This window comes from Trichophyton rubrum (assembly GCF_000151425.1).
Source record: "Trichophyton rubrum CBS 118892 genomic scaffold supercont2.4, whole genome shotgun sequence".
NCBI lineage: Eukaryota > Fungi > Ascomycota > Eurotiomycetes > Onygenales > Arthrodermataceae > Trichophyton > Trichophyton rubrum.
In genome coordinates this window covers 2,012,095-2,029,010 of record NW_003456425.1, presented here as the reverse complement: position 1 = coordinate 2,029,010, position 16,916 = coordinate 2,012,095, and the positions used below count along the sequence as shown (strand labels likewise).

At 49.3% G+C, this 16,916-nt stretch overlaps 7 protein-coding genes across 10 annotated transcripts; 3 read left to right on the top strand and 4 right to left on the bottom strand.

Annotated features, from left to right (window-relative positions):
- Window positions 1-28: 28 nt before the first annotated feature.
- On the bottom strand, window positions 29-2,191 carry TERG_12168 (uncharacterized protein; the record flags this gene model as incomplete). Its single annotated transcript, XM_003235561.2, has 4 exons — window positions 1,834-2,191; window positions 1,699-1,765; window positions 970-1,639; window positions 29-941 (listed from the first exon to the last, which is right to left on the bottom strand). Coding segments are annotated over exons 1-4 (1,959 nt in total), but the record flags the coding sequence as incomplete, so codon positions are not given.
- A 183-nt stretch (window positions 2,192-2,374) lies between these two features.
- Window positions 2,375-5,696, bottom strand: TERG_04664 (uncharacterized protein). Of its 2 annotated transcripts, XM_047749848.1 has the most exons (2): window positions 4,078-5,696; window positions 2,375-4,017 (listed from the first exon to the last, which is right to left on the bottom strand). In XM_047749848.1, exon 2 carries the CDS (start codon window positions 3,697-3,699, stop codon window positions 2,569-2,571), a length of 1,131 nt encoding a protein of 376 aa, XP_047606367.1. In that variant the 5' UTR covers window positions 3,700-4,017; window positions 4,078-5,696; the 3' UTR covers window positions 2,375-2,568. The 2 variants fall into 2 exon arrangements, with proteins under 2 accessions (XP_047606367.1, XP_047604278.1); XM_047748300.1 differs by having other exon boundaries at window positions 2,375-5,696.
- A 43-nt stretch (window positions 5,697-5,739) lies between these two features.
- TERG_04663 (uncharacterized protein) lies at window positions 5,740-9,487 on the top strand (the record flags this gene model as incomplete). Its single annotated transcript, XM_047748299.1, has 2 exons — window positions 5,740-5,880; window positions 5,971-9,487. Exon 2 carries the CDS (start codon window positions 7,139-7,141, stop codon window positions 9,485-9,487), a length of 2,349 nt encoding a protein of 782 aa, XP_047604277.1. The 5' UTR covers window positions 5,740-5,880; window positions 5,971-7,138.
- TERG_04662 (protein disulfide-isomerase domain-containing protein) lies at window positions 9,476-11,823 on the bottom strand. Of its 3 annotated transcripts, XM_003235558.2 has the most exons (4): window positions 11,311-11,823; window positions 10,849-11,227; window positions 10,343-10,782; window positions 9,476-10,279 (listed from the first exon to the last, which is right to left on the bottom strand). In XM_003235558.2, exons 1-4 carry the CDS (start codon window positions 11,685-11,687, stop codon window positions 9,904-9,906), a joined length of 1,572 nt encoding a protein of 523 aa, XP_003235606.1. In that variant the 5' UTR covers window positions 11,688-11,823; the 3' UTR covers window positions 9,476-9,903. The 3 variants fall into 3 exon arrangements, with proteins under 3 accessions (XP_003235606.1, XP_047606366.1, XP_047606365.1); XM_047749847.1 differs by having other exon boundaries at window positions 10,849-11,823; XM_047749846.1 differs by having other exon boundaries at window positions 9,476-10,782.
- A 379-nt stretch (window positions 11,824-12,202) lies between these two features.
- TERG_04661 (uncharacterized protein) lies at window positions 12,203-12,839 on the top strand (the record flags this gene model as incomplete). Its single annotated transcript, XM_003235557.1, has 2 exons — window positions 12,203-12,240; window positions 12,326-12,839. The coding sequence occupies 2 exons, from the start codon at window positions 12,203-12,205 to the stop codon at window positions 12,837-12,839; spliced, it is 552 nt and encodes a 183-aa protein (XP_003235605.1).
- On the bottom strand, window positions 12,488-14,618 carry TERG_04660 (uncharacterized protein). Its single transcript, XM_003235556.2, has 2 exons — window positions 13,392-14,618; window positions 12,488-13,236 (listed from the first exon to the last, which is right to left on the bottom strand). The coding sequence occupies exons 1-2, from the start codon at window positions 14,526-14,528 to the stop codon at window positions 12,955-12,957; spliced, it is 1,419 nt and encodes a 472-aa protein (XP_003235604.1). The 5' UTR covers window positions 14,529-14,618; the 3' UTR covers window positions 12,488-12,954.
- Window positions 14,619-14,861: 243 nt separating this feature from the next.
- TERG_04659 (uncharacterized protein) lies at window positions 14,862-16,841 on the top strand (the record flags this gene model as incomplete). The annotated part of the gene is made up of 3 exons (XM_003235555.1): window positions 14,862-14,893; window positions 14,953-16,766; window positions 16,801-16,841. 3 exons carry the CDS (start codon window positions 14,862-14,864, stop codon window positions 16,839-16,841), a joined length of 1,887 nt encoding a protein of 628 aa, XP_003235603.1.
- Window positions 16,842-16,916: the final 75 nt, after the last annotated feature.

Here is a 16,916-nt window from a genome sequence, read left to right as displayed (position 1 = left end):
CCATGGTCTCAATCAAGTGTCCAGATACAAATCTTCTCGGGGTATTTTTCTTAAGATCATTATAGAGAGCCCAGATCGCTTTACTCGCTGCCATTTTTTCTGCGTTCCAGAGGAGCTGCCACCGAATCGAATAGCTAAGTTCAACATGGTTGTTCCTGATATATTTTGCAAGAGCTTGTAGAGCGTTGGATCGCATTGTCATTTGATGTTCCAAGGACGCCGCTATGGAGGAAATATACATCGAGCTCGAATGAAGGATTTCGTCCGTAATATTTAAGATTGCCTCTTCAAGGCGGGGTTTCGAAGACAGCTCCTTGTAATGGTGGAAATTGATAGGGTTGTCTTTGGCATTTTCAAAGAAGACAATCTGTTCAAGGCGTAGTTTGGTCGTCAATTGTATATCTTGTGCCACTTCAGTCTTCAAACGCAAGCTGGACAGATGAACAAGCCCGTAGTTTTGGATGACCAGCACACAGCAGTCTCGACGGTGTTCGTCACCACAATCATCTAGAGTCGATCCAATAACCACGAAATTGTCTCGGTCCCGAAGTCGAACAAGGTCCTGAAATTCGGGTGTACCATCTTTTGTCGAATCTTCCACGGGTATTAACGACACGAGGACGGTTGCATTTTTGAAGACGATGAAAGCACTTTTACCGGGACGGGGCACATATATCTTTGGGGTAGAATCCGCAGAGTCCTGTAGCTGACCCTCATAATCAATTTTGAAGACCCGACCAGCTTCTGGGATATTTTCTGGGAAAGTCAAGTCAACAACGAAGTATGAAATGGTTTCTCCGGAGACGGAGAATAAAACCCAGAGTGAGAGGTCACGTTCCGCATCGTTTGAACGTTTGCTGTTGTTTTTGATTGCAAAATCCAAGACTTGTACGGAGGCAAGGGAGCCGTTTTCAGAGTTTAAGCCCTTGTCTTTCAGCGCTCTGTTGATTTCGAGCGTTGCGTCCATACGTGTCTTCAAGCCGCTGCCATTGTTCCCAGTGAATATCCCAGACTTCAATCAATCCCGAGCTGGTCGCAATAATGACCTCACGCTGGCCACGTTGTGTGGATCGGCCGCCATTTGCAGCAGCGATATTCCTTCTCCAAGAGGCACCGCTAAATACATTCCTCAGACCTCCAAATATGCCGCCACTCGTAGCACGATTAGCCAAGTCAAGGAACCTTATATTCAGGCTTGCTTTGCCATGAGCATCCATAATAGTTAGATGAGCAACGCGACCAGTAGAAAGAGTGATGATGAACCCGGACGGCTCCGCATTAAGTAGGCCCGTAACAAATTCTCCGGACATCATTCCGGGTATTGAGCCATGAACTGTATTGCATTTCTGTTTTATCAACCCAAGGATAACGTTATTCGAAATGGTTTGCCAGAATGTAATTTTTCCGGTAGCTGGTATCACTACTAACATGCCTGCATCGCTTGTCGAAGAGCTGGAGGTAAACGCGCCAAGTGGTAAAGGGTCGATGTGTTTTGGAGATGGTTCAGGTATGTTGAACGTAGAGAAGTCACTTGGACTGATAGAGGAAGAACCAGACGAATAAGCCCAAACATAGACCTGGTTGTGGGTGAGAATAAGTGAGTTTGCATGTTCTGGTGATACAACGCATCGAAATGGCGCTAGAGGTGTTATTTCGACAGTTAGTACGCGGTAGACCTGTGATATAAGGATAGCGTACCTGATGACCTCTGAAGAGGCTCTGGAAGGGCGGAGAGTCGAGTAGCACTGTAGAAGCCATTATCCAGCTAAAGAAGCTACAAGTTAGTCATATTACACGCCTTCAATAATGAACAGAACGCGCTGGGAAGCTTACGATAAGAGTTGAGTGGGAATCGTAGGTAGGTCGATCTGACTCCTTACGACCGCGCACTGGGAGGTCGATAGATGTGTCACCCGCAGCCAACGAAGGGCCGTCTTCAAGGACTGGCTCTACTGCCAAACAGTGCGCTTGTTCGTACGCTGCCGTGTCGAGCTCCGTGTCTCCGCCAGCCTCAGCATGTTTTGTTGACCGTTGTCTCTTTGCTCGCGGAGGTTGGAAGCCGTCCTCTGATCTAGGTCTCTGTCGTCGCCGGGGTCGACTAGATACTGCGGTCACAGCAATGCCTCCCTGAGCAGAAAACATTGCGGCGGCAAGTAGAGTGGCCGTGGCAACGAGCCTAAAAGAAAGGAGGGATCTTGATTGTCAAGCTTGAGTCTACAAGATCTTTTTTTTTTTTTTCATTTGTTTTGGTTGATTTCTCTTGATACGGGGACAAGCGCGCTAAGCCAGGTCAGGCTTAGTCCAAAATTCTACTTCAACTTCAGCTTTCTACAACACCGACAGCTCATCAATTGACGAAGCCGAGAAACGTTTTTATTAATAGTGATATTGATTTAAAAGGTTCACTAATCATTGTATATACATCATGAAGCCCTATTGCTATGATACAGGTTTCTTCTTTTTCTTTTCGTCTGGGGCATTTTAAAAATGAGTAAAGGGGAACAAGCCAAAGCAGCAACAACACAGGACACTGCACCATGGAGAAACATAAAAACGAAGCACGTCTGCCTACAGCTCCCGGTAGTCACTAGGGCGTGTTCTCTTCTGTCTTCCATGGTGGCGGTGAGGATTCACAGGTTGTCTGAAATAAGGGGAGTCTTCCTCATTCGCAAGCGGTTCGCTGATATGGCTCCGCTGTTGGTTCGAAAAGGGAGTCATACCGTAATGTTGCTGGAAAGGCTGTTGCATTTGATTCATTTGATTCATTTGATTCATCATCTGTGGGTTGAAACTATTGAAGTTCATTCCTGAATTTGGCATCCCATATCCCATTTGGCCCGGCCCGCCCATAAAGGGTCCCGCAGCCATCATATAAGGATCTGATGCCTGACTCCAGTTATTCCCACCATTGTAATATCCACCCATGGGCATCATATCCTGTCCGGCAAACGGATTCATTTGCCCATATGCACCCATCATTGGTTGAGGTGGCATCTGTGGGAAAGGATTCATAGGACCAGGTTGCGGAATATTATTCTGAGGTGTAGTGCCGTGAGTATTGCTTTGAGAGTTACGATTTTGCGTATTGCTTTGGGTAGTGACCTGGGGAATATTGCTTTGCGGAGTGGTGTGTTGAGTGTTGTTTTGTGTATCACCGGTGCTATCTCGGGATTTTTGTTTCTTCATAGCCGGTGCCTGAAGTTGGTCATTATCCTGGGTTGCGCCATTTTCAGTTGCTGATCTCTTCTTCGAGGTGGTCGCTTCTTGCTGTGACTGTTCCTTGTTACTGGCCTTCTCCGAGCCTACCTTCTCAGGCAAGTTTATCTCGGTTCCCTCCGTCTTCTGTGACTTTTCGGTCTCGAATTCGGCCAGCCTTTTAATAGCTTCTTCATCAACGGATAGATTGTCAAGCAAAACACCGTCAGCAGAACAGTTGGGGCAGACAAAATCGCTCTCAATTAGGGCATTAGTGATACAATCACTACAATATGTCTTTTCGCAGCACGGTGTCTTTGTAGGCGCTAACAACATTCTTTTGTCAAGGGGGCATAAGAGACCTCTGTTCTGCAATTGTTTGTTTCGCTCAGCATTAGCTGCTTCGGCCTCTGCTGCTTTGGATGCAGTTGCCTTCTCTTGATATAACTCCCACGAAGCTTTATCTGGTTGAGCAATAACAAAATCCCCATCAGCATTCACCATAACCCCTGTAAGTTTCGAATTGTCATCCGAGCCATCTAAAGCAGGCGAGTCTGGTTTCTCCACTTTTTTCTGGAATGAACGGGGAATGCCTGTAGACCGCTTAACACGATATCGGCCATCAAACCGGGGATCATTATTTGTTGGACAGGCCTGGATCCAATGACCTATAATGAATGTTAGGGTTATTCTAAACCATAAAAACCAGGCTGGTTAAGCTCACCTTTCTCGCCACACCGGTAGCAGAGATAACCTGGCGGAGGTGGGTGATCGGGAACCGTTACAGGTTTCCCTCGGCCTCGACCCATAACGGGAGTCATACTACAATATTATCGGTCAATGAAGATACATGGTGAAGTATTGCTTAGGTTATGGACTCACTTTGTCATGTCTTGCTGCTGTTCCTTCCACTGTGTCTCCTGCAGCCGAAACAATGCTTTAAGTTTCTCATCTTCCGACTGGAGACTACTGATTTCGATGCCACTGTCGCCAGTATCCTGACGAGTAGATTGTTCGCCATCATGCTGCACATTCCGCGACGTGACAGGTGCCTTGCCTGACATGTATCTCGCCGCGCCGCCTTTACCGGGACGTGCGGCTGGGAAGCGGCGAGCAATGACTGAGGTTGATCGAGGAATGATAGCCGTATCATCGTCATATTCTACAAGTCGTTAGTATATAGGTAATTCAGGGTATCCAAAGAATGAGGAAACTAGCCTTCATTTGTATCCTCGTTGTAGATCGAAAGCTCAAACTCAGAGCCGTCTCCCAGTCGGTTTTGAGTGATAATTTCCCTCTTCAGCTCAAAGACTGATATGCCAGTTCCATCGAATGTCACCCTCGAGGGTTCTTTCTGAGACTTGAACTTGAAATGGACAGAAGAGGCCATGATGGCTGGAGCAAAGGCTGCGGGAAAAAAAAAAATGAACAACGTCTAGATTTGGAGATAGGGAGCAAGATCGATGTGTAACACAAACACCTACTTTTGACGAAGAGCCAGACACTCGATGGAGAAAGTTATGAGAAAGGGTATGAAGATGATAGCAAGAGGGAATCCAACAAGACAGAGTCGGTGATTCACGAAGTACAAAGGAAGAAGAGTGGGATTGGAAATAAAGGAAGATGATTAGGGGGGAAACATTCGAGAAAGTAAAGAGGAAGAGAATAATGGCCAGGTTACGGGTTTTTTTTGGCTTGAATCGTTAATAAAGAACTATTAGGCGGAGGTAAAGGACCAGAGCGATGGAGGATTCAAAAGAAAGCAAGCAGATGCCTCCGTCCTAAGTCAAGTCTTCCCTCCAGGAGACGAAGGGAAAAGCCGAGTTGCGAGGGAACAGATTGTGTTCGAGGATCAAACTGGGTTGTCTTTCTTTCTTTTCTTCTTTTCTCTGATATTTCTTTCAGGCCTGCTAACACCCAAGTGGGATACAAGATGAAGATATCACATATAACAACAAGGGACACCCAAGCGGCCGCCTAGCGAAGGACTGAGAATGACAGCGAAAAAGCCCGTAACAGGAAGAGGGGAGAAAGAAAGCGCCACCAAGCCGTGAGAGTGCCCGCACAGGTGTGTCAAAAAGTCTCAAACGGATCAAGGGCGCAAGGGAACTATGGGATAAAGCTATTATACTGTTACAAGACAAGGGTCAGTTAGCATCACTTTGGAAGAAAATGAGAGAAATAGGTGATGTAACTTGGCACATGTCAGATACCTTCTAGAAAGACACAAGACTGAGGGAGTCAGCCCAAAATATCTTCTCCGCTAACCACTTGAGAAGAAATAAGGGGCTGGTGACTGCTAAATAAAAACGAAGAAAAGGAGCAACGTTGCTGCTCTCGTAGTCGTTGTCGTCGTCGTTGATGAAGCTGAAGTTGAGAAGTTGAAGTCGACAAGAAAGAAAAGAAAAGGTCGCCATCGCACGTGACCAAAGTATGGGGCCAGCCACTGCTTACATAACATGACGTCTTCCGTGTTGTGACTTCTCGATGCGCTTCGCTTTCACTTCGCCTTTTTTTCCTGCTTCGTTTCTTTGCCAGGTGATAGAGACACCATTCACGCCTACAAAGCGCTGCCTGCATCTTGAGGCGCGCCGAGCTGATAGCTCAGCAGCATCACTTGAGGTTGTGTACCTTTTCAGTTTGCTGTGTACCTAAGAGTGGTGGCTGAGATGCGGTTGACGAGAGGTGAGTTTGCTCTTTCTCCATTTCTTATTTCGGTTTGCCTCATTTCGCATGCCCTCTCAAATGCATTACTGACTCGGTTACGTTGTTTAGTGACTTGGCTGTACTCTTTAGACCTTGCGATTTAATGATAGTCGTTGCGCCGACTGATGCTGGATTTCCGATACCCTTGAGCTTCATCACGAATGGCCCACCAGTAATCGAGACGCCCCGATATAGCTCAATATATCCTTGGTCTGGGGCAGCAGGTGAGGGTGTTAGCTCTGGGAAATGCCTGGCATCGTCATGGATGACCCAAGCGCCCTTGGAGTATGGCGCACCATAGGGACGGTGAACGGAGATAACACGGCTTCAGACAACGGCGCTTTTCAAACCACCGATATCAACTCCCACTCAAATGGCCAAGCGAATGGCATTAAATCTCAATCAAACGATATAATTACGGCTCCGGAGCTGCCTCCTCCGGAAATAACCCATATCACTCAAGGGTTCTTTCCTCTTGCCAAGGGTATCAACAGGGTGGTTGTTCAATGTTGGAACGATCTACTTCACCTTCTTAGCGAGCTTGGAGATGCTCCTCCCAACCATCAAGGTGGCAGTAGCTCATACAATGCCTCAAGTGCCAAGAAGAGCCAAATCCTCGAGTTTGCGCAGGCAAAGAGAGCCGAGTTCATCAAACTACTTGTTCTCTCACAATGGGGACGGCAAGCTGTTGATGTTGGCAGATTGATTGATCTGCAGTTTTTTATTCGTCAACGCTATGATCTATACAACCACGCGATCTTCCTTGCCGGAAACATAAAACGAGACCTCTTTAAGGCGCAGATGGGAAACCCGGACTTAGAAACTGCATTAGAAGCACTTTCAACCGGAGCTGTCTCGGCTCTTCCCGCGGTAGGTTTCTCCCTCTGTTATGCATTAGTTGAACTCCGTATTAACCGTTTCATCTTAGCTTCCTTTTTTGCCTCCAGGCAAACTCTCCCCCAAAGATACGTTAAAAACACTTCGAAAAATCAATAAATTGATAAGCATCCGACTCATCACCCATGACTCCATTCCGGAATACGCTACATACCGTATCCATGATGGAAGGGTCACATTCACAATTTCAAATGAAATCGAGCTAGACTTGTCAATAGCCCAGGAAACGCGAAACTCTCAGTTCTTCTTTGTCGACCTCCGATTTATATTCTCACCATCATCTGCACTTTCTAGAGGCCCCGTTCGTGATAATCTAGAATGTACTATCAACACCTCACTAATGAAATCGGGAATCGTTGGCTGCTGCGACCTCCTTCACAACCTTGTTTTGAACCAAAAGATCATGACATGTTTTAGACAGGCTGTTGAAGTAGCTCGATCTCATTGGGGTAATAATCTGCGGATCGAGTTGCTCCACCGCACTCTTGTTATCCAGTACTGGACCAATCGGCCTGGGCCAAAAAGTTGGATTGAAATCGGAACTAGACGTAATAAGTCACAACGAGGAGGCCGGGCATACCAGCCAGATATACCTCGTTTATATGTTCGCTGGATCCGAGATAACAAGGAGGTTTCCGTTGAAAGCACACATTTCGAGAACAAGATTATATCAGTTGAAACTATACTGCGAAGGACTATATCACGGCACATCCACGACATATTCTTCGAAGTCTATACCAAGCTTACTGCATCCAAATTGTATGGCCAAGGAGTACTCTTTCTAGGGTTAAACACGTCTGCAACGGAGCCTGGGAATTGTTACCTAGATATTCAACTCACCCGCAGGAAAACTATGCGATTAGCTATCGAGCCTGTAGGCGGAATAGTTGCTCTACGGACAGTGCCATTATCATTGAGTCGACATGATGTTGAACCTGATCCCAACAAAGCATTGTCGGTAGGGATATACGAACGTATCTGTCGTCTCAGATGCCTGGTTGCGATGGAAGAAGCCGAAAGCCATGGACGTGTGGTTGGCTGGAAGCTAATAGCACCTGCAAATGTTGACATGCAATCACTGCGCAAAGTACTTCCTGTCAATGAGATTAGAAACATCTCCCTCTTCCAACACGGAGACTGGGATCCCAATTGGCTCGTTGCTTTTACAAGCAGCATAGAAAGGGATGACTGGTGGGTGATCCAGCTGCGGGATAAAGCGCCATCAGCAACTGAATCTCAAACCCGGTGTCCCGGCGATGGCCGCCTCATACAGTTACAGCAAGCGCATGCCATTACAGGACAGTGCGGATATGCATCCAATAAACACCGTTATCGTTCTTTTGCAAAGCTTGCTAACTCCATATCGGGCATGGTTGTAGCACATTCGAATGCAGACTGCCTTAACAAACTAAAACTTTGCCACTTTCCAAAGATAGAGGATCAGGTTCTAGGAGTTGACAACGAAGTCCTAGATACCAACGTATGCTACAAAGCCTCTGATCTTCCACACCAGTTGCGAGTGGCCTCTCCCTTATCCAACAAAAGCAAGACTATCATCAAGGACACCATTTGTCTCTCGTATAAGGGAATCAACCACCGAACTCGTGAGGCAATTGTCGTGGCTACAGGATTTTTTGCAGTCCCAGTTTCTCATCTTGGAATGGCCATCTTAGCTTCCGATTCAAACCTCAGCTTCAAACCTCGGTCTCGAAAATTTGCAATTCGATTTTTCACGCGCATAGGTGTGCCCATTATCGAACAGCTCTTCTCCTGGTTACAACGGCTCACAAATACCATTTTTGCTCTGGGGTTTATCCACCGCAAAAAATTCGTAGTCACTTCGATATCGTCATCGAAAATCAGTTTCACATACCCTTCTTCCAACGGCAGCCTACGGGCCTCCATATTCTTCCAATACATCGATACACGTCCGCCTCTACTTTTACCAGACAACCAACAATCCAAGACCAAGGGTGACAAGAGACCTTTAGCCCGGCTTCGGATGTCACTAGACCTCCATGGCAAGAACCCTCATCGACGCATCATGGAATCATTAACAGCCATACTCAACGACCCTTCAGCTGGACTGGGCTTTACGTTGGAGTTGCTTACCCTCACTCTACCTTTCCTGGAAGCCGTTGAGACCATTCTTGCCGAATCAAGAGACCGATCCCGCGCTGTAGTCAGAATAGCGGCTCGGTCTGCCAAAATGTACCATATCTCATACCCGTACCTCCAATATCGATTCCACCTGACGATGAAACAACGCAGACAGCGCATTTGTTGGCTTCTTCGGAATGGCACGATTCCCAGTGTCCGCATGAGCCAGGTAGCACTGGAAAGCGAGCTGACGAATAAAATACTCAAGGTCAATGGGGATGGCTGGCGCGGGCTCGGAGACGGAGCCATGGCAGAAGCAGACAATCCAGTCAGCCTGATCATGGTGCTCGACAACATTATTAAGACACATGTTGCGCAACAACGCACGCAAGCGGCAGCGAATGGCGCTGGCAGAGTGATGATGTTGGATGGGAACCAGAGCAATTCCGTCCCTGCATCGTTGAGTAACAGTAGCGGCACTAGCCAGCCCGCCATGACAGCAACGAGTACTACAGGGGTAGTAGCCCCGAATAGCGAATCAGATGTCAGTAAGCAAGCCAACAACGGCAGCGTAATCACCATTGACTGATTTGAATGTACAAAAAATAATAAATAGCAATAATATATTTAAGATGATTGGTTCTATTTTGTAGAGTGGGCTACCCAAATTGAGCTAGTTGTAAATATCAAGATGAATATCATTTAAAGGTATATTGCTAGACAACCGAACGCAAAAGGTAAGAAAAGTTATCTGTCCTTTTCTTGATTATTTATTTCCCATCCTTTTCCCTTTGTCCCTATGATCATTAAGCAAGAGAGAAAAAGAAAACAGAAAAACAAGCAAAGCAGCCCCATTGACGGACGGGTGGAGGCAGTTCGGAAAAACAAGTCCATTGTGAGCTGGTTGCAATTGGAAGTTAGACCAACTCGAGGGGGCGAGTAAACGTAGATTCATAAGTTTACATTAGAAAGGATTCAAAGCATGCCGGCGTAAAGGAAGAAGAACTACAACTCCTCATGCTTCTTGTCAGCCTGCTCCTCAGGCTCGGGAGCATCAGAAGGCTTTGGTGGGGCTTCTGCATCCTTTGGCTTTCCAGTGACATCGCTGCCATCCTTCTCGATCTTCTTCTCATCGTAGGCGTCGACCTTGTGCTTGCCGTTGTCACGGACGAAGTTGGCGAGGTCCTCGACGGTGCGAGAGCCGGTGTACTCGACTGGCTTGTCCTTAGCACCGGCAGGGAAAAGCTTAATGGTAGGGAAGCCCTGGATCTCGTCTGGGATGTCGTTGGCGGTGGCATCGACCTTAGCGATGGTCACCTTGGAGGCGAAGTCCTTGTTGTCCTTGTACAAGCTGCCGAGCTGGTCGTACTTGGGAGCGAGACTACGCGTTTGTTAGCCAATTGCATGGTTTAAATGAGATCGTGTGAAAAGGGGGTGAACTTACGCCTTGCAGTGTCCGCACCAAGGAGCGTAGAACTCGACGAGGACATCCTTGTCCTTGTTCATGACGATATCCTCGTAGGTGTGGGCGACGATGACGGTGACTGGGCCGTCATTAGTTTCTGGGACAGCCTCGGACTTGACGCTAGCAGCAATGTCACCGGAGATGACACCCTCAACGAACTTGGTGATCTCCTCCTTGGTGAGCTTCTTCTCCTGGTCGAAGGGGTACTTCTTGTTGGAAACGGTGTCCTGGATGGCGAAGGCAGGGAACTTCTCAGGAATAAGGTTGAGGTTGGCAGCGTGAGCACCAAAGGCCTTGGAGTCGATGGTAGCGAAGTTGATCTTGCCCTTTAGCTTTTTGGCGAGGTCCTTGAAGTCACTAGCGTACTGCTCACGCTCCTCGGCAGTGTCAGCAAAGATGTATGCAAGAGGGATGCCAGCCTATGTTTCACACACGTTAGTTAGCAATTGTCCACAGAGAGTAGGTCTTGCTCAAATGAGACTTACCGACATGTATCCAGAGTAGGTCTCTGGGCCAACCTCGCCAACGAGGGGAGTGCTAGAGGACTTGATGAAAGCCTTGAGGGCCTCGGCCTCGAACTTGCCATCATAGACGTCCTTGCGGTCATCGAATTCCTTGTAGAGGACAACGGCAGGAAGCGAGACGCCCTCCTTCTTGGCCAGCTCAGCGCTGTTGGTGCCGGCAAAGAGGACATCGTCCCGCATTGAGTCAGCCAGGGTAGTGTAGGTCGTGTTGGTTTCCTTGTCGTCTTCACCAATGAAGGCGACGACGACAACCTTGTCCAGGGACTTGACCTCCTCGAAGTTGTCTGCTGTCACAACCGAGACTGATGGCAGGCTTTGCTTGATCATGTACGAGGTGATGCTATGGGGTTTTGTCAATATCTCTTCCGACCTTCCCCCCTTTTTCTACTTCTATCTTCTAGATCTATAGCAGGGACTACTCACGCTGGGGACTTGCGAGCACCGTTATAAGGCTTGTACGAGTCAAGGCCACGGAAGACCTTGAGCGTAGGGTATCCCTCGACGCCGTACTCCTGGCAGAGATCGGCCTCCTCGGTGCAGTCGACCTTTGCGAGCTGGATGTTCTTGTCCTTGAGCTCGGTAGCTGCTTTTTCATACTCGGGGGCAAGGGCCTTGCAGTGGCCGCACCAGGGGGCGTAGAACTCGGCCAGGACGAGGTCATGCTCCTTGATGAAGTCCTTGAAGGTGTCTGCCTTCAGGGCGTGGACGTCCGACGTGTCTGTCGAGGCGTCTGCGGCGAGCACGGCGGGCGCGAGAGAGACGCCGGCGAGGGCGAGGAGGAGGCTGCGGACGCCGGGCATGCTGTCTGAGTATCAATTGGCACGGTGCTTCAGCTGGGAGAGGTCGGAAGGAGGAATGTCTATCGATGTCGATGTCAATGTCAACGTCGATGCCGATGTCGATGTCGAGGGAGGGAAGAGGAAGGTCGGGGGGAGAGACTTTATATAGCGGCTGCGGGCCGGCGGGCGCCTCGCTGCTTTTAGCCTTGAGGACAGGCTGTTCTTTACTCGCGGGCGTCGCTTAACTAGTTACTTGCTCAACGCAACACGACCACCGCTGCTTATTCCTTCTTCCTGGCCGGCGACGGTAGCAGCGCGGACGGCGGACGGCGGACGCAGGACGCAGGACGCAGGAAAGGCTGTGCTGCGAGTGGCTCAGGGACGGGCCAGATGCGAATCTATTGCCTGCGGGCTGAGGCCTGTAACTAGCGAGCAGCCAGACAGCGACGCAGACCGACGGGCACAGTCAGTAGTGACTCGAGGTGCAGGCCGAGATACGGAGCAGCAGCTACAGACAGACAGAAACACCGGCAGAGATGGCAGCGAGGTTCCCCAGCTATCTGCAGGGCGCCGAGTAGGTCTTCTTCCTCCCATCTCTCTCTCTCTCCCCCTCTCTCTCTCCGGCTAGCTGGGCTCACTAACAACAACATGGACGGCAGACGCGAGTCGACGTTGCGGTGCACCAACTGCGCGGCCACCATCTGCCTCGCCTCGCAGGTCATCAGCAAGGGCTTCACCGGCCGCCATGGGCGGGCGTATCTCGTAGCCGACCCGAAGGCGCCGCATCCGGCCCTCAGCGTGCTGGCAAACACCGTCGCCCACCGCGCGGTGCCCAGACAGCTCGTCACCGGCTCTCACACTGTCAGCGACATCGCCTGCCGCTTCTGTCATACCATCCTGGGATGGAAGTACCTCGCAGCCGAGGAGGAGAGCCAGAAATACAAGGTCGGCAAGTTCATCGTCGAGAGCAAGCGGGTCAGCATCTCAAGAGACGGCCCGGTAGATTTCTCTCGTGCTGCTGCTACTGCTGCTGCTGTAGACAATGGCAGCGGGAAGAAAGAAGAAATTGAGTTCGATAGCCAGGATGAGGACGAGTGCGAGGACCTCTTCGCCGGCGTCTGGACGCCCTCGCTGGCTGCAAAGCGCCGGCAGAGACGGAAGCACAAATCATGAGCTACTCTCAGATTGTTGCTTGAAACATCATTATTCATATGCTGTTATCACCTTTCTATTCCCTCATAACATACAGGTTGATGCATCTCTCATCCCTCCCTCTCTTGAGGCATATTCAGCTCTCCTCGCCTTTTACCTTCTTAGGATTTAATGCCTCTTCAGCTGACTCCAGTGGTCTCTTCCCTTTGCCCTCGGGTTGCTGCTGCTCGCCAACAGACGACGTCGACGACACTGCTGCCGTTGCTGCTACTGGCTGCTTCTTCTTCTTTACCAGTCCCGTCAGGTCGTTGGCTACTTTTGTAAGTTCATCCAGCTTGATGGCCTGAGCGGCGGCCTGTTCCTCGTTGGTCCGTTCCGCGTTCGGGATGGCCACAGGTGGGCGCCGGAGATCGACAAGCTGGTACCAGTCAGAAATATACTCCTCACATTTGCTTTGTTGCAGTTGTTATTCATCTCTCTCTCTCTCTCTCTCTCTTGCTTTTTACCAAAACCGGAAAAAAAAAAAAAAAAAAAAAAAAAAAAAAAAAAAAAAAAAAAAAAAAAAAAACTCACCCGTTGCTCCATGTCCGAGACGATATCCTTGACATCATCGATATTCCGCTTGATTCTGGCCACGGTCTCCCCGTCGTTGCTGCCAATGCTCTCAATCCGGGCTTCCTCTTTGGCAATCCGGCCCTTGCAGCTTTTGATTGCCTTCTCCATGTAGACGGCTGCCTGCTCTCGGGCTGCTGCGTCATACTCAGGCTCTGCGTTGCTGTTCTCGCTCGCTTTCCCTTTCCCTTTTTCTCCATCTTCTCCGTCTTTTTTCATCACAGATGAGAACTCCAGCGCTAGTGACAGTTTATAATAGCACTCAGCAATTATAGGGTCCTCTCCTGAATATAACTCTTCCTTGATCCGTAACGACGACTGTAGGTCCGTAGCTGCATCCGGGAACCTCTCCCCTTCTAGTGATATCTCTGCCTGCAGGTCGTACGTGTCTGCCAACCGCTCCTTAACCCGTCGTAGCTTCTCCTCGTTCGGCTCCTTATCCTGTTCTAGCTCACTTCGCTGTCGTTCGTACAGCACACGGCTCAGGTCAAGTATCTCGAATGCATTCGCAAAGTCGTCTTCTTCCTCTTCCTCCCCGTCTCCCTTGCCTTCCTCGCCGCCTTCTCCTTCTCCTTCCTCATCCTCCTCCTCATCATCATCAGACGCTTCAAGGTTCTCATCCCCAATAAACTGGAAAAGCGGTGTCGCCCCAGCTTTGCCCCGGCTGCTTGATGGCCCTGCGCCTTCACCATTCTCTGCGTGTTTGGCAATTGCGTCTTTGATAATGCTCGACGGTACCTCTTCCTCTTCGCCAGACCCTGGTCCCTTTCCAGACTTGCTGCTTGATCCGCCAGCAGGCTCCGTGGCGGTCTGGGGTATCTTCGCACCCAGCACGTCACTCTTGCTCACGCCAACATGGTACAGACATTTCCCATAGGAGTACAGGATATCGGCGTTTTCAGGTGCCATGTCGCCGTGTATCTCCGCCTGAAGCTCTGCTGCTTGAGAATAGAGATCCACGGCTTTGCCATAGTCTTTAGCTGCTTCGTTTGCTGTTGCCAGCTTGACCAGCTGTGCTAGCTGGTCCTTTTGGTGAGCTCTGGCCGCTGCGGCGCTTTCATTGCCCGTCTCAGGCTTGGTCTGCCTCTCATCACCCATTGTAATAGCTATCACTAAGTCCACCGAGACCTGTAATCTGTAAATATCAAGCAAGCCTGCTCGTCCTGTCTCTTCTCACGCGTCGTTGTCTTAGGTCGGTCTTTTATGGCAAGCGGAAAAAGTAGAAGGTGAAGCTTTTTAAACTCACGCGCGCTTGCAAACTAAAAATAGTCAACTGACGAACTTAACAAGCTAGACGACGCGTTAAGTGGAAATTGACGCGTCAAGCTTTATGGCCGGTTGAACACTTTCAAGCGAACTGACTTCGCTTCAAGAACGCTGCAAGAGGGACTTACTTATCTACGAGAGGGAGGTATATTCGGTCTGTTACTCATGGTCACTCTCCAGGCGTCGGTGCCTATCCGGTAAGAATCCGCTACTCTCACTCCCTCAAACCAGTTGGTATCGTTAACTCTCGTAAAAGTTCAGGAATCAACGAACAAAACGCCCCCAGAACCGCCCATGAACCCTCCGTACTTCCCGTCGTTATCCCTCCTAATACCATTAGACCACTGGCTTTTCGGACACTTTCAAAGAAACATAATCTAGCCTTCACGTCGACGACACTACAAGCTCTTGCAACCTTCATTGGCAAGTCTTGCGGCTCAAGATGGCGCCAGGAAGGGCTCGCAGACCTGGTCCTGGATGAAGTAGCAAAGTTATGGAAGCAGTCGGGAGGTGGATCAATAGTGGAAGATGACACAAAGCTGTCACTAAAGTCGATTTTATCTGAACTGGAAACGTACATGGTCGGAGGACGTGTCCAGCATGATATTAAGTCTGGAAAAAAGACTACGGACACAACTATACCCCCAAAAAAACGAGAGCATAGTACTGTTGATCCTCAAGTTCAAGAGTCTGGTAACTCGACTTCGGAGCCCCGGGAAGCTGGGCTTGGTGGTGCAGAGTCCTCTGACTCCCCGGAAGATGCGGCGAATGACCGCGCAAGGAAACGGGTCAAAGTTATCAGTGCATTTGAACAGCAACGCTTGACATATAACATGAATAAGAAGCACTTTGAATCGCCGCATGAACATGCCTCCCTGCTTCCCCCTGCCAATAATAGAGTCAGTCTATTCAGAGATCGTTATTATCGGATTCATGAACGGCTACTACGGAACGAAACTTTCCAAACTTCAACACTACCCACCTCCTTCGGTCAATCAAATACATCTGCTATGTCGAATCAGCCATATAAAATTACGTCAATTACAAGCTTACAGGGTAGAGGGAGCACAACCCACTTGCTCCTCGGTTTACTCACTATTTCTCCAAGTGGAAGTTATAATCTTTCTGATCCTTCAGGGACGGTGGCTATAGATCTAGATCACGCCAAGGGGATTCCGGCAAACGGCGCCTGGTTTGTCCCAGGGATGATCCTTCTCGTTGATGGTATCTATGAGGACGAAGACGAAGATACCGTGGCCCGCGGTGCAGGAGCAATTGGCGGCAAGTTCATTGCCATATCAGTTGGAGGGCCGCCTTGCGAGAGAAGGGAGGTTTCCCTGGGCATTGATAACCAGAGCCGTGGCTGGAATATTGCACTACCAACGGACCCTTCAGCTGACCCAATGAGTGCTGGCGGAGACTCTAACCAGTTTGAATTCAGGCACCCAAGTTCTATATCCCGGCAGCCCTCAGACGCACAGCGAGTCGTTATCATGGGAGAAGTGAATTTGGACAATCCAAAGACGCTTCAAGCCCTTTCAATAGTTCTCAACCAATATGATGCAGCGTCTGACGATACACAGTCCCCAGCATTTGTTCTGATAGGCAATTTCGTCCACGATGCGGCGATCGGAGCTGGAAATTGTGGAAGCATCGAATATAAAGAATTCTTCGACAGCCTCGCCTCGGTGCTAACACAATTCCCCAATCTTCTTAGAAAATCTACTTTTGTCTTTGTTCCTGGAGAAAATGATCCGTGGGCTTCTTCATTCTCTCCTGGGGCTACCGCGTGTATACCCAGGCCTCTGGTACCAGAGCTTTTCAGATCCCGGGTCCGTCGAGTTTTCCAGACAGCTTCTAGTCAGGATCATCCCACTTCTCCCCGTCAAATAGATGAATCGGCGGTCTGGACTTCCAATCCTACACGCCTAACCGTTGACGAACCAAGTGTTTCCGAGATGGTTATTTTCAGAGATGACATTTCTAGCAGGCTACGGCGAAACGCGGTTATTTTAAAGGATGATAGGGCAAAGAAACCATCTCCTGATCAGGATGACGCTGGCTTTCTTAGTCAGGCTACTGCTGTTACTGACCCTGAAGACAGTAACACTACGGGATCAAACAAAGACCGTCAAGACAGGATAGACCCAAGTTTGTTGCTGCTCGACGTTAGTCAATCGATCCTTGATCAGGGTATCTCAGCCCGTTCCCCCTGCTGTA